General features: G+C 55.6%; 5 protein-coding genes across 5 annotated transcripts; 3 read left to right on the forward strand and 2 right to left on the reverse strand.

Annotated features, from left to right (window-relative positions):
* Nucleotides 1–395: 395 nt before the first annotated feature.
* Nucleotides 396–1,500, forward strand: CTHT_0063760 (putative voltage-gated protein; the record flags this gene model as incomplete). Its single annotated transcript, XM_006696619.1, has 2 exons — nucleotides 396–668; nucleotides 730–1,500. 2 exons carry the CDS (start codon nucleotides 396–398, stop codon nucleotides 1,498–1,500), a joined length of 1,044 nt encoding a protein of 347 aa, XP_006696682.1.
* Nucleotides 1,501–1,946: 446 nt separating this feature from the next.
* On the forward strand, nucleotides 1,947–3,186 carry CTHT_0063770 (fatty acid desaturase-like protein; the record flags this gene model as incomplete). Its single annotated transcript, XM_006696620.1, has 2 exons — nucleotides 1,947–2,411; nucleotides 2,476–3,186. 2 exons carry the CDS (start codon nucleotides 1,947–1,949, stop codon nucleotides 3,184–3,186), a joined length of 1,176 nt encoding a protein of 391 aa, XP_006696683.1.
* A 473-nt stretch (nucleotides 3,187–3,659) lies between these two features.
* On the reverse strand, nucleotides 3,660–5,511 carry CTHT_0063780 (uncharacterized protein; the record flags this gene model as incomplete). The annotated part of the gene is made up of 2 exons (XM_006696621.1): nucleotides 3,660–4,308; nucleotides 4,358–5,511. The coding sequence occupies 2 exons, from the start codon at nucleotides 5,509–5,511 to the stop codon at nucleotides 3,660–3,662; spliced, it is 1,803 nt and encodes a 600-aa protein (XP_006696684.1).
* Nucleotides 5,512–6,097: 586 nt separating this feature from the next.
* Nucleotides 6,098–7,514, forward strand: CTHT_0063790 (dimethyladenosine transferase-like protein; the record flags this gene model as incomplete). Its single annotated transcript, XM_006696622.1, has 6 exons — nucleotides 6,098–6,311; nucleotides 6,364–6,774; nucleotides 6,831–6,883; nucleotides 6,934–6,962; nucleotides 7,013–7,058; nucleotides 7,134–7,514. The coding sequence occupies 6 exons, from the start codon at nucleotides 6,098–6,100 to the stop codon at nucleotides 7,512–7,514; spliced, it is 1,134 nt and encodes a 377-aa protein (XP_006696685.1).
* A 2,028-nt stretch (nucleotides 7,515–9,542) lies between these two features.
* CTHT_0063800 (uncharacterized protein) lies at nucleotides 9,543–12,578 on the reverse strand (the record flags this gene model as incomplete). Its single annotated transcript, XM_006696623.1, has 1 exon — nucleotides 9,543–12,578. The coding sequence occupies one exon, from the start codon at nucleotides 12,576–12,578 to the stop codon at nucleotides 9,543–9,545; it is 3,036 nt and encodes a 1,011-aa protein (XP_006696686.1).
* Nucleotides 12,579–13,869: the final 1,291 nt, after the last annotated feature.

Consider the following 13,869-nt stretch of genomic DNA (forward strand, 5'->3'; position numbering starts at 1 on the left):
AGGATGCTATTCTCTCGGAAGCCGGCCCGCAAAATTCAGAACAGGAGACGATAGCCTTAAGAGCCAAAGCCACAAGTCCCAACCGGCATGTGAAGCAAAGAAAAGAAATCCAATCAAGCTGGCATTGTGTGACTGTGGGCTCCATCGCGACTCCGCAAGCGCCGGCACTATGGAACGGGCAGCTTAAAGACACGAGACGCCGAGGGGGGGTTACGGTAGGACGGGAGATCTGATTCCGCGAGACTGCATGTCGATCCACCAAGGCAGGTCGCAGGTTGTTGCAGCAGTGGCAGCGGGCGTACAAGACTCCGAGTGGCTTAATAAAGCGATCGCTATCCTCCTTCCGTCTACTCCTGCAACCCACCAAACACAAACATCACAAGCCTACTCATAAAATGGCCAAGCCTGACAACCTCCCCGAAATGGAGTACCGCTTCCTGGGCCGGTCCGGGCTCCAGGTGTCGGCCATCTCGCTGGGCGGGTGGTTGACGTACGGCGGGCACGTCGACCGCGAGGGCACTTTCGCGTGCATGAAGGCGGCCTATGACTGCGGCGTCAACTTTTTCGATTGCGCAGAGGGCTACGCGGACGGTGAGTCGGAGCGCGTCATGGGCGAGGCCATCCGCAAGTTTGGCTGGAAGCGGAATGACCTGGTGATTTCGACCAAGGTACTACCTCATAGCATTACAGCCATGGAAGGGCAAAGGCTAATATAATAAATGAGGACAGCTCTACTGGGGCGCCGCCTTTAGCGACCGCAAGATCAACAACGTTGGCCTCTCCCGCAAACACGTCATCGAAGGCATGGACGCCTCACTCAAGCGTCTCGGCCTGGACTACGTCGATCTGATCTACGCGCACCGTCCCGACCGACACACGCCCATGGAAGAGATCGTGCGCGCCTTCAACCACCTCATCAACACCGGCAAAGCTCTCTACTGGGGTACATCAGAGTGGGACGCAGATGAGATCGCGTCAGCCTGGCGCTGGGCCGACAAGCTCAATTTGATCGGACCCCTGATGGAACAACCTCGCTATAACATGCTCGAGCGCTTCCAGGTAGAGCGCGAGTATGCACACTTGTATCGCGAGGTTGGCCTGGGGTTGACCGTTTTCTCGCCCATGAGGCAGGGGATCTTGTCGGGGAAATACAAGAATGGGATTCCGGAGGGGAGTCGGTTCGCGCAGACACAGGTTGAGTTTATTGCCGGGTTTTGGAAGCAGACCGGCAAGGAGGAGTGGCAGGCTATTATTGAGCAGGTCAAGAAGCTGGAGCCGATTGCTGAGAGACTGGGGGTTAAGCAGAGCGTGCTGGCGCTGGCGTGGGTGCTGGCAAACCCGAACGTCAGCTCTGCTATCACGGGAGCGAGCAGTCCGGAGCAGATCTATGAGAATATGGAGGCGTTGAGGGTGTACAAGAAACTGACGCCCGAGATCATGGCCGAGATCGACGAGGTGCTGAACAACAAGCCACCGGAAGTGATGATGCGGTTTCCGTAGACGGTAGCTCAGGGACCTCGAAATAACGTGAACAGCAATCGAAATTTGAAATAAAATTCATATGAAATTTTCAAGATTCGACTCGTGCAAAATGAAATTTAAGAAAAAAAAATAAAAATCGGTGAAAAGTCGGTGTCAAGAGACAAAGACGGAAGGCCTGGGAACGCATCTTATCTGATCAGATGATCTAGCCCTGGTTTTGGAACCACAACCCCCTGTCCTTCCCGCTGTCCAGGGCCAACGGCGCCCTCTAATAGGCCAGAGAAGCCCCAAGCCGGGTGGCAGCCCCGCTGGAGCTTGCAGCTGTCGCGTCCCCCTAAAGAACTCCTCCAAAAAGTTGCTTGAACCTTTGCGGCCGGAGGTTGTCGGGTTTCTTCTTTTCTTACCTAACCCTTCTCTCCCTTCATTTTGTCTCCTCTCGGCCTTTCAGGAGCAGGTCTGACGGCATGGCTCGACGCAACGCAGCGGCCAATGGCCCTTCCACAGCGAAGGGGCAATCCAATTCCGCTGAGAACTCGGGAGAAAAGGAGACGGTGAACCTCTACGACCCCAAACTCCACGACTTCATCTGGACATACACTGAGGAACCGCACCGCACCCGCCGTCTCGCCATCATCAAGGCGCACCCGGAGGTCACCAAGCTGTGTGGCCACGAGCCTCTGACCAAGTACTGCGTTGCATTTGTTGTTGGTCTACAGGTGCTCATGGCCCATCTGCTGCGCGACACACCGTTCTGGTCATGGAAATTCTGGCTCGTTGCCTATGTCATTGGAGCCACTGCCAACCAGAACCTGTTCCTGGCTATTCATGAAATCTCGCATAACCTGGCCTTCCGCTCGCCGCTGGCGAACAGGCTTTTCGCTATCTTTGCGAATCTTCCTATCGGCCTGCCATACAGTGCCTCGTTCAGGGTGAGCCCCCTCCCTTCCCAGACCCCTGGATATCTTCACCGCTGACGTATGTAAAACTCTCCAGCCGTACCACCTAACTCACCACAAATCCCTCGGCGTCGACGGCCTCGACACCGACCTGCCCACCGCCCTCGAAGCCGTCGTCCTCGACTCCATCCTCGGCAAAGCCTTCTTCTGCACCTTCCAAATCTTCTTCTATGCCCTCCGCCCCATGGCCATTTACCGCGTGCCCTTCACTTGGGTGCACTACCTCAATATCCTCGTGCAATTCGCCTTCGACTACGCCATGATCTATCTCCTTCCGGGCTACTTCACGCTCAACTCCTTCAAGTACCTCCTCCTGTCCTCCTTCCTGGCCGGCTCTCTTCATCCAACGGCCGGACATTTCATCGCCGAGCATTACGTCTACGAGACCATCCCACCCGAAGCCCGCGACCCGAAGAATATGATCCCCGTGCCGGAGACATACAGCTACTACGGCCCGCTGAACTGGGTGACGTACAACGTGGGACTGCACAACGAGCATCATGATTTCCCTGCCGTGCCGTGGACGAGGCTGCCGAAGCTGTATGAAATTGCGAAGGAGTTTTATGAGCCGCTGCCACAGCATACGAGTTGGGTGTATGTTCTGTGGAGGTTTATTTTCGACCCGACGGTCGGCATGAAGTGTCGTGTAAAGAGGAAGATGGGGGGCAGGGTTGTGGGTGGTGGGACGGCTGTGCCGGTGGCGAAGCAGGCGGATTGGAAGGATGATGAAGTTGAGGCGAGGGAGTGAGTAAGGGGGTTGGTGGTTTTGAATAGATGGTGATGATGATGGGTAATTGGATTAGATGGATTTGATATGAGTGTGTAATGAATGATAATGTACATTCGGACAGGAACCATAGATAACTAGGACTTGGGCTCATGCGATGGACTTAATTGCCTGACCGGGCGCACATCATTTGAGACTTTCATCTATCCCGAAATCAACGCTTGCATTACTGTAAGTGACGGCTCCTGTACGCCTAGGTATTATATCCAGCGCCTTTCTTTGTTTTTCTCCTGATATTCCCAGGTATCATCTGCAAAGCATTCTTCCCAAGCCGTGCTCTTCTCTCTAGACAACCGACCCTCAACCCTTCTCAAACTCTCAGCTGCCTTATTACATTTTACTTGCCTTTGCGTTTTGCGTTGCCCCCCCCCCTCCTCTCCCTCCCTTCTGTCCTCATTTTCTCCTATTCCACACCGCGGACTCATAATATAATATCATCTCTTCTCCGACCTCCCCCCTCCCACAGCCCCTGCTTCTGTCCGTCCTTGGGTATTACCCGCGTCCCCGTCAGGCAACGTGCTCGGCCCGTTCACATCCGTCACCCCGCTATATGCGGGCCTCGCCTGCGCAGGAAACATCGGTCCCGTCATCATCTCGGCCATGGCTTCCTCATACGTGGGCGGGGCATCGTCATAGGGGGGTTCAGGGGGCCAGTAAGCTGGCAGATTTTCTTGGTCCTGACCCTGAGTAGGTGACTGTGGCTGGGGTTGTGGTTGCGTTGACGTCGATGGCGACGGCTGGGGCTGGGACTGTGATTGTGATTGTGATTGTGCCTGGGAGGCTGGCACAGGTCTCCTAGGCGGCAGCGGAGGAGCCTGCGCCTGCGCCTGAGCAGGAGATGCTGCGGCAGGTCGAGAGGAGGGTTGTGGCTTCGGCCGGCCGTTGTTACGTACTGCAGCCTCGGCCAGGGCGGCCGGGGGTGTTAAGCCAGAGTAGACTTCGATGCGGCTGAAGTGGAGGGGGAGGTGAAGTTCTTGGGAGAGGGAGGAGACGTCGAGGCGGTTTTTGCCCTTGAAGTGCGGGGATTGGGGTTGTGGGCGGCCCCAAGAGAGGCCGATTTTTAGCTCGAGTTGGTAATCCCGGCTGGGGAGAGGTTAGTATTATGAGTGAGGATGAGGAGGGGAGGGCCTACCTGAGATTGCAGGTGACAAAACTAGGCATGACTGTGTTCGGCAGGGGGACGTCACTCCAGAGTGAGTTCGGCACCAGCACCTCCGTGCCGACGGCGTCGTCTGGCTTGGAGACAGGGATGGCCAGTCCATGCCGCGCAACTACCACCCACCGGCTGATCTCGGTGTTGATCAGATGACGACAGCGCACGTTGGTCTTACCAACGAGGTCGATCTCCAGGTTGGTGAGGAAAACCTCTGCCCGGGAGGGGACCAGCTTTTTGGCGATCAGCCGCAGGGGGATGGGCTTGTTGCAGGTAAGGATTGCCGGGTGAGGAAGGCGGGCAGACATCTCTATTGATGGAGGAGGTCCAGACGAAGCCGATGAGGTCTGGAGGTTCAGGTCGCTTGAGCTGTTGGATCCCCAGCTAAAGAAGCCAGAGCGTTTCCTGGGCTGAGTAGGAGTGGGGAGGGCTCGTGGCTGGAAGGTATATGGCCTCCGGGCATATGCTTCTTGATTCGTCTTAGGAGGACGAGGAGGCTCAATGGGGAGGAACTTAAGGCCCAACTCGTAACGCCAGTTCTCCTTGAAGATTCCCGGTCGCTGGACGGTCACCTTCAGGTAGTACCGGATCTCTGCCTCGCCAGGAAAGCCCGTAAAGCTCGGGGGTAGGGTGCGTGTGACGTGCTGGTAGAGCAGCTGCTTTGTGCCGTCCATGACCCGGGGCCCGGAGAAGCCAAACAATCCTCCTGAACCATAACCCCCAGGATTGACCAGCCCTCCAATGCGTGACATAAGCTCGGGGTTGGAGCAGACATTGTTGAAGGGGAACTTGAACTCGAAAGGGAAGTGGTGTTGACCCGGGTTGAGGATGGTAGGCTGGTTGACGGCGGGCGTGCGTTCGTCGGGGAAGACCTGGAGTACCTTATACAGGATCTTGTGGTTTTCGTGAACAACATCGCTGCTGTTGTTTTGATGGCCGCCGCGGTCACGCGCGATGCCCAGGCCGGGAATGTCATTTGGTACGCCAAGAGCAGTGCGCGACTCCCCTTCGAGCTTGACCACCACGGCGCTGACCGACTCGTGCCGTGAGAGGTTGAGGATCACCTGGCCACGGATGACATCGAGGTTGGTGTAGAATTCTGGCGGGTTCTCAAGGATGATGCGAATGGACATGTTTTCAGGCTTGAGCTCACCCAAGAGTGGTGAAAAAAAAGTTGACAAAGACAACAATGTATAAAATTGGACCCCACCACGCTCACCAGAGTTACATGAAGCACTAGCACAGACTGGATGAGGAAGGCCACTCGCAAAACAATTTCTACATTCAGTTTCGGCTTGCACATGTGTTGCGGTCCATCATTTCATTCCGGGCGAGGCCTCCTGGATTAATGGATTCATCATGGTGCCAACGGCCGAGGCCACCCGGGCCATAACAAAAGCTTCGCCTCAACACAAGTGCGCCATCTTACGTCAGTGGTCCCAGTTGAAGGGCAGTGGGAAGCATGACAGCCAGCCTTGGGATGGCAGCCAAGACGGCCGCCGATGTTTGGTCGCCGCGGGGTTTCCGCGTGTGAGCTGTGCAACTTACCGCAGGAAATGTAAGTTACGGTTTATGTTACGGGCGGTCAGGCCTTATCTTATCTCTTGGCGGGGCACTTTTTTTCTGCCGGCCTCACCACCAAAAATCGGTTCACGACGTTGGCGGTGTATAAGTAATCGAGAGAGAGAGGTGATTCGCCATCCAGACAGTCCGTCAAAGATGCCCAAGACCGCCAAGAACAAGCGCAACAATGCGGCCTCCGGGCCCTATGACAAGAAATCCAAGGGCTCCGGCAGCACCAACATCTTCAAGTTCGACAAGGACTACGGCCAGCACATTCTCAAGAACCCCGGCATCAGCGACGCTATCGTCGAGAAGGCCTTCCTCAAGCCCACCGATGTTGTCGTCGAAGTTGGTCCGGGTACCGGTAACAGTAGGTCACACTTCCTCCTCTCCAGCTTGCGCGGTGAGTGCTGACCTCCCAGTCACCGTCCGCGCCCTGGAGCGGGCCAAGAAGGTCATCGCGATCGAACTCGACCCTCGAATGGGCGCCGAAGTTACGAAACGAGTCCAGGGCACCCCGCTGGCCAAGAAGCTGGAGGTGATTCTAGGCGACGTTATCAAGCTGCCGCAGATCCCGCCGTGCGACGCCCTCATCTCCAACACTCCCTACCAGATCAGCAGTCCTCTCATCTTCAAGATGCTCTCCATGCCGCAGCCGCCGCGCGTCGCTGTGCTAATGTTCCAAAGAGAGTTCGCCAAGCGGTTGGTCGCGAAGCCGGGTGATTCGTTATATTCAAGGTTGACGGTTAATGTCAACTTCTGGGCAACGTGTACCCATATTATGAAGGTCGGCAAGGCGAACTTTAAGCCGCCGCCTAAGGTTGAAAGCGATGGTAGGTTCTCTCTCGTTATGCAATTTTTTTTGGGAATATCGGCTTACAACTTGAAGTCGTCCGAATTGAGCCTTATCTTGGCTCTGCGCGCCCGAACATTGCATTTGAGGTATGTATCCCTTAAGATGTTCTTTCATGAGCTCTGCTAACATCTCGCAGGAGTTCGACGGCCTCCTTCGCATCGCCTTGTATGTCTAGCCTCATCTCAACCCCACTGACAACATACTAATCCCCACAGCAACCGCAAAAACAAGACCCTCCGCGCCGCCTTCAGCATCAAGGAGGTCCTCGCCCTCTGCGAGAAGGCAAGCTCCCCCTTCCCCCTTCCCTCTCAGTATTATCACTAACCCCCTATCCAGAACTACAAAGTTTACTGCACCCTCCACAATATCCCCCTCGACGAATCCGTCCTCTCCGATCCCTCCCTCACAGCCGACATGGACGTCGACATGGACGCCAACTCCGACACCGACAACGATAACGACGGTGACGCTATGGAAGAAGACGATGATGACATGCCGACTTTCTTCAAAGAAGTCAAGGAAGCCGAAGCCGCGAAAGAGGCAGCTAAGACGCCAAGCAAGAACCCCAAGAGCAAGGTGGCGCTGATTGTGCGGGCGAAGATTAATAAGGTGTTAACAAAGACAGGGTTGGCGAATAAGCGTGCTAGGCAGTGCGATCAGAATGATTTTTTGAAGCTGTTGTTGGCTTTTCATGAGGAGGGGATTCATTTCTCGTAAGCAAGGGGAAGTAATAAAGTGGAATGATGGCGTTTGGCGTTTGGGAAATGCATTACTTTGCTTACATCTTGAGGGACTAGCTCCAGTGTAGACCAGATCTGAAGGGGAATATGTGGAAGACAAAATGACAGATACCCTCATGTTAGTTGGACGTCCTTGGTGAAGTGAGCTCCTGTTCTCTGACCTGAAAAGCTTCGACGTCTGTGATCATCGTAGGGGGGTTCATGAAACAAAATTACCAATCATCAAGAGAAACCTAAATCCTCGACAGTAAACTGGACTTCCAATACAACATCTTCACAACGCAGGTCACTAATATTAGCTAATATGAATATCGTTTACAGTGCTCAACTAGTCTAGCCTAATAAACACGCTGGTACCTTTGTTTGATTCACCCTCCCCCCCTCCTCCCCCACCGAACACAAGAGTGAGAAAAAATAAGTCTCTTCCCTCCATGTTGAAAGAGAAGAAGAAATTGGACCCTCTCACTCAAACGCCGTTTCTACCTATCCTTCACCCCAGATACCAACCAACAAGTAAAAAACCAACCGAACACCAGCAACCAGCCCTTGCGGGAAGATAAAAAAAACGACAATACGAAGGCAAGTTAGTGATACACGACAAGACAGTAAGTGATACAAATCAAGCAACCCTGGAGTAACTTATTTTCTTTTCCTGTGTAAGTAGGTAGGGTATGGGTATGTGGGGTATGATATCTCCGATCATCACGAAGGTAGAGAGAGGCAAGCCCTTAACACAACAAACACAGCATAGCCCACAGAGAGAGTAAAGCAAGAAATCAAAGCAAAGAAGTAGCCTAACCACTGTATACTAACACCTCTTCAAGGGAAAGAAGTGAAAGATAGTACGTAGTAGAAAACCCAGTTACCCTCCGCTGCTCCATACTCCTGAGTCAAAGTAAAGAAAAACACGCCAAACATGCCACGCCATGCATTTACAATTGCAATTCAATTCCACCCAACCAGCCAACCAACCAACCCACCGCAACCAACCGAGCCCATTCAGTTAACAAACAAACAAACAAACAAACAAACAAACAAACAGACAGACAGACAGACAGACAGACAGACAGACAGTAAGAACCACATTCAGTGATCAGTAATGCCTCCCATCCAGAGGTCCATTCAAGTAAGTAGATAACCGGCCATAAAGCAAGCCGGTTAAGAGTAGACAGCAACGGCAGACGACGACGACGTTATGATGTAAGGGTAGGGGCGAAGATGAAAACAAGCAAACAGCCGCTCACTCTCATATGCGGAGAGGAGAGTGTCGAAAGAAAAAGATTTTGTAAATAAATCTTGGCTGTAGTTGACGATCCAACATGGAAGGTGGATCGCAACTTGTGAGCCATCACCCTCAAACCAATGGTAATATTTTGTAGACAAGGGAGGGTAACGACTCGAGTCAGCTCAACGTAATATGTTGGTAAATACTGCTGATCGCTGTTCTGGTGGTTGGTAGATCTGACTGTCCTCACTCCCATCACCGTAACTCACGGTTGTTGAGTCACGACGACACCGGTAATAATACCGGTGATGAGTATCAGCCAGTCCATCAGGTAATTTTGTTGTTTTTTTTTTTTCACCCTCGAGTCAAAAAACAAAAACTCATCGACAAAGGAAACGGTGCATTGCTCGGCTCCGCAGCGGGACGCAGCAGGATGGGCGGGTACGCTTCTTGCGAGAAACCAGAAAAAAAAACCATCCTGCGCACATAGTATTATTTAAAAACTCCTATGGTAAGAAAATGATCAAAGTCAAAGTAGGTAAAGGTGGTTAGGTAATCGGTAATCGGTCATCGCCGTCGTCAAAATGTCGTTGTTGTCGTAATCAAGTCTACTCCTTTTCGCCAAATGTTGTGTTGCCGTGTTATATGTCTAATGCCGTTCCGTTCCATGTCGTTCCATCCAGAGAGTCATCACGTCGTCGTCAAGGTCATCAATTGAGCATCGTATCCATCGTCGTCGGCTCTAGTCGTCAAACCCATAACCATCGGGGCATCACACCTCTAGAGCTTAATTCTCACCCTCATCCTCTTGGTCCTCGCCAAGACAGTCGAAGACGTAGCATTAACCTCGCCACCGCCAGTGATATCCGTCCCATTCCCATTTAAACCGCCCTCGTCGGGCCCCGGCAGCTCAGGTTGGTCCGGCTTGGGCGCAGGATCACCGCCCGCATTCGGCTTGACCGTCGTCTTACCGGAGATGGTCGCCGTGCGGACGCGCTGGCTAAGCGGCAGCGTGTACTTAAGCACGCCCTTCAGAATAAGCTGGAACTCGTCCTCCATGATGCGCTCCCAACGCTCGGGGCCGCCGTACGTGCCGTTGCCCGGGTTCTTAAGACGGACCTCGCCGCTCGAGTACGATATACCCTTGTGGAAGAAGGAGCCCTCGAAGGAGAGCGCCGAGTCGAAGCCTGTGATGGTACCGAGACGCATGTTGGGCGCCGAGTCGTCGGGCTGGTTCGGGTTCGGGGATGGTGAGGGGGTCGGCTGGGTAGCCTCGGTAACCTCGATGTCGCCCACGCCCCCCTTGCGAGGAGGTGGCGGGCCGATCTCGCCGGGATGGGTATGCCGCCACCACTCCGAGTCCGACAAGGCGTGAGGGGACTTGGCGAAGACCTCGATGTCGGCCGAGTCGACAGTAACAACGACGACGTTCGGGTTGTGCGCGCGGATGGTGAGGTCGAGCATGAGCTCCTGCTGGCTGGCGACGACGTGGTCCATAGACACGAGCTCGATATCGGTAAGCGGTTGCGATGTGGCGAACATAAAGCCGATCACGCCCGAAACGACGAGCAGGAGCATGACGGTAAGGACGAGACAGCTCGCGAACCGGTTAAGGACCGAAGGCGGGGACCGATACTGCTGGGATTCGATGGACCGCAGCGAGTGACCGCGCCGGTTGCGGCTGTACCTCGAAGGACGAATACTTGAAGGGATGAGCGGGGTCGTCTCGTCATCGGCGCCGGTCGTAGTATCATCGAAATCGTAACCCGGTAGTAGATGCGCGCCACGCTTGCCATTCCCCCAGAAACCGCGGCCTGGGCCATATCTAGGGCTGGGCGGAGCGGAGGGCTGACGTGAGCCGACGTTACCGACAGCTTGAGACGCGGTGAAAGGTGAGTGCTCAGCAAACACCGAAGGATGGCCGTTACCAGCGCTGGTGGCGCCATAACCGCCGTTGCGGGCCCATCGGTTAAAGTGCTGGTTATGGTGACGTGGGGTTCCCCTGGCGGACCCGACATTGCTTCTGCCGGGGACCCTACCATCGTCGCTCATGATACCCAGGTCGTTGTTGAGGTTGTTCGAGTTGGACGAGAACTTCATGCTCTTCTTGACGAGCATCGGCGGCGGGCCGTCGCTCTCCATCATGACAGCATGGATCGACCGCATGCCACGATCATACTGGCTGGCCATGGACGTAGCACTCGGGGTGCGCGAGTGGAATCGCAGGGGGCGCTCGCGGCCATCTGGAGGGTTAGAATCGTAGACGAAGGTCTCTTCCGAGTCGGAAGAGTTCGCCTCCTCGACCGCGCTGGCAACCTTTGCCTCGAAAATGTCGGCCTTGGAGGACACTAAACGCTGGCGTGTCAGCAGCGTGCTCATCTGGTACAGGCTCAAGCTGGAAGCCCGGCCGTGCTGCCGGCGAAGACGGCCATCGGCCATCTCGCCTCTGTGGCGCCTGGCCGGTAAGGCGCCCTTATCAGCCGCGGAGGGAACGACAGATCCCAGCGACTGATGATGGCGCAGTCTAGAATAGGGGAGAGCTTTCTGCTCACCATTCACGGGTTGCCTCCGGGTCTTGCGCTTCTCCTTCTTGGGCCGGATCGTCTCGGTGCTCTGCTTCCTACGCAGGCTGGTGCTCGAAGTTTGCGCTGCGATGGCCGGTACAAGAGGGGCTTGCGGGATCGACGTGACCGTCTCGGTTTCTACCGTCATGCTCTGCATCTCGCCAGTCTTCGACCTCCCGATGCCGGGACTGATGCGCGTGCTCGACTGTCTTCTCGTGAGGGAGGGAACGATGGATCCGACGCTTCGGCGTTGCTGGTGGTAGTTGTTCCTGGCGTACTCGCTCTCGCTGCCGCTTTCGTTAACCCGATGGTGCTGGGTCGCATGGGATGTTGTGGTCGACGATGTCGTGGGCTTCCTCGAGAGCCCAAGTCCGATCACGGATTCGGCCTGTGAAGTCTCTGAGAGCATGCTCTCCTCCAGCTTCTCTTCCATCGACTCTCCGACCCGCTTGGGCGATCCTATCGGGCTAACCTCCTGCACAGTCTCTAGGGTCGAAGTGCTTCCTCCACCCCCACGAGCTGGCGTCCTCATACCGGCGGGTAGAAAACCGTCGTCGACATCGGTATCGGACTGACCCTCTGCGGGGGGCTGCTGGGGTGTCGCACGCTGGACGTTAATGAGGGGCGTTGCCTCAACTTCAGTTGACCTGCGCGAGCCCAAGCTCGGTCTCTGCAACATGGGCGGCGGGGACCGTAACCTGGGCGATACAGGCCACCGGGGGGTGTCTCGAATGTGCTCCATCGAAGTTGGTGATTTCATGGGGGCTCCTGCGAAAGTGCTGGAATCGGATGCACTAGGTTGAAGGGTCGGGATGCTGGTAGACGAAAGGGGCTTGCTGATGCCCGATCTCGACTGGCGAAGATCCTGCACACTTCCTTGCCGAGAACGAACACCGGCACTCACCGAGGGCGTTCGCGAGGGGGCACCAGGCCGGGCAGAGGGGCGGGTCGGTGAAGGCTCGCGCGACGTCAGAGGCGATGGGACAGCAGATGACGACGTGGAAGGCGCAGCGGAGGGCTGTTGCGAGGCCGACGTCGACGGCGGCTTGCTGTTAGCAGGAGAGGCGGTGTTGTTGGCGGGCTTGGGGGTGATGGTCGCCGTGCTCGTGCTGGTGCTCGCGCTCGACGACAGCTCGTGGGATGACGTGGGATGGACAGGCCCGGTCGAGGAGGAGGTGGTGGTGGTGATGTTGGCGGAGTCGGATGAAGGTATGGTGGTCGGATGGGACTTCTGGGACCGTGACTTGTCCATGCTGGCTCGTCTGGGGCTGTCTAGCTTGTCTGGGGATGCCGTAGGACTAGCCTGTCTAGCCTGCCTGGCTGGGACGACCACGGCTCAGACGACTCAGGCGAGACGGTCGCTCGGGTCGACGACGGCCACACATGCCACGCCGGCGTCTCGGCAGGGACGGAGAGACAAACAATGGGCTAACTCCTCAGTGGGGGCCAGTGAAGCATGATCTGGTAGCTGCGTCGTGGTGCAATGCTGTGTACGGAGCTACAGCCCGGGGGGAGTGGTGACTCCGTACGCCCAACGATGTTGCGGAGGGAGACTGCTTAGGCTCAGACAGAAACAACTTTCGTGATGCCAACCCTCTTGTGCTTAACAGCGGCACAGGCCAAACCACCAACAAGTCGCTTCAGAGATCCAGGATCACAACACACACAGAGATGCCGATATCCACTCGTCTGCCCGTCGCGCGCGTGCGTCACTCGCTGTGTTGTGCGTCGGGAGCGGGTGTTGGCTCGGCGCAAGCTCGATATTGTTGGAAGTGGGGAGCTGCAGACTGGCGAAGAGCAAGTCGACAGGTAGGAAGTGCAAGCACCGTTTCGCTGCTAGGAGAGTCGTGGGACCCCGGCGAACGGGAGGAAAAGAAACCGACTGGTTAACGGCCGGAGAGATCAAGCAACCGCGCGGCCACACGATGCCACCGTCCACAGACCACAGTCTACACGCACGATGCCAGACTTTTCGAGTCCAGAGCCCGCGACCAGAGCGATGCCAAGCCTGCTGTAAGTGGCCTGACAGAGTCGATGAAAAGTCGAGCAGGGAAAAAAAAAAAAAATCTGATGCCGTGGGGTTCCGTAGGTCGAATTGCGGGCGTATTCTGAACGTATCGGCGACCAGTGTCTGCGTCAGAAAAATCAGACGTCGCCAATTAGTCGCATGGAGAGCAAGGTGCGGGCTTTGCGGGTTGTTGACAGCGTGGTTGGGCAGCGCGGGTAGCAGACGTTTGATGTGTGGAGGGAAGATTGGATCTGGGGAGTGCAAGCAGCGGTCGGTCGCAGGTCCGCTTTGCAGTGGTCATGACTGGAGCCCCGGCGGCTTGCGCATGTGGACTTGTAATATACGTACTGTAAATTACAACTTTACGCAAAATGTGACGCAAAAAAAGACAGGTCCGCGATCCTTCCCAATCCTCTGGAGCTGAGCGCTCTTTTATGATTGGCTTGATTGCCCAAAAAAAGTCCACTTTGGACACCAACAACAAAGAGCATGCTCCCTCAGCGTTCCAAGCTTGGCCCCTGGAGCTCCGTCTGGA

Source organism: Thermochaetoides thermophila, assembly GCF_000221225.1.
Source record: "Thermochaetoides thermophila DSM 1495 unplaced genomic scaffold scf7180000011821, whole genome shotgun sequence".
Classification (NCBI taxonomy): domain Eukaryota; kingdom Fungi; phylum Ascomycota; class Sordariomycetes; order Sordariales; family Chaetomiaceae; genus Thermochaetoides; species Thermochaetoides thermophila.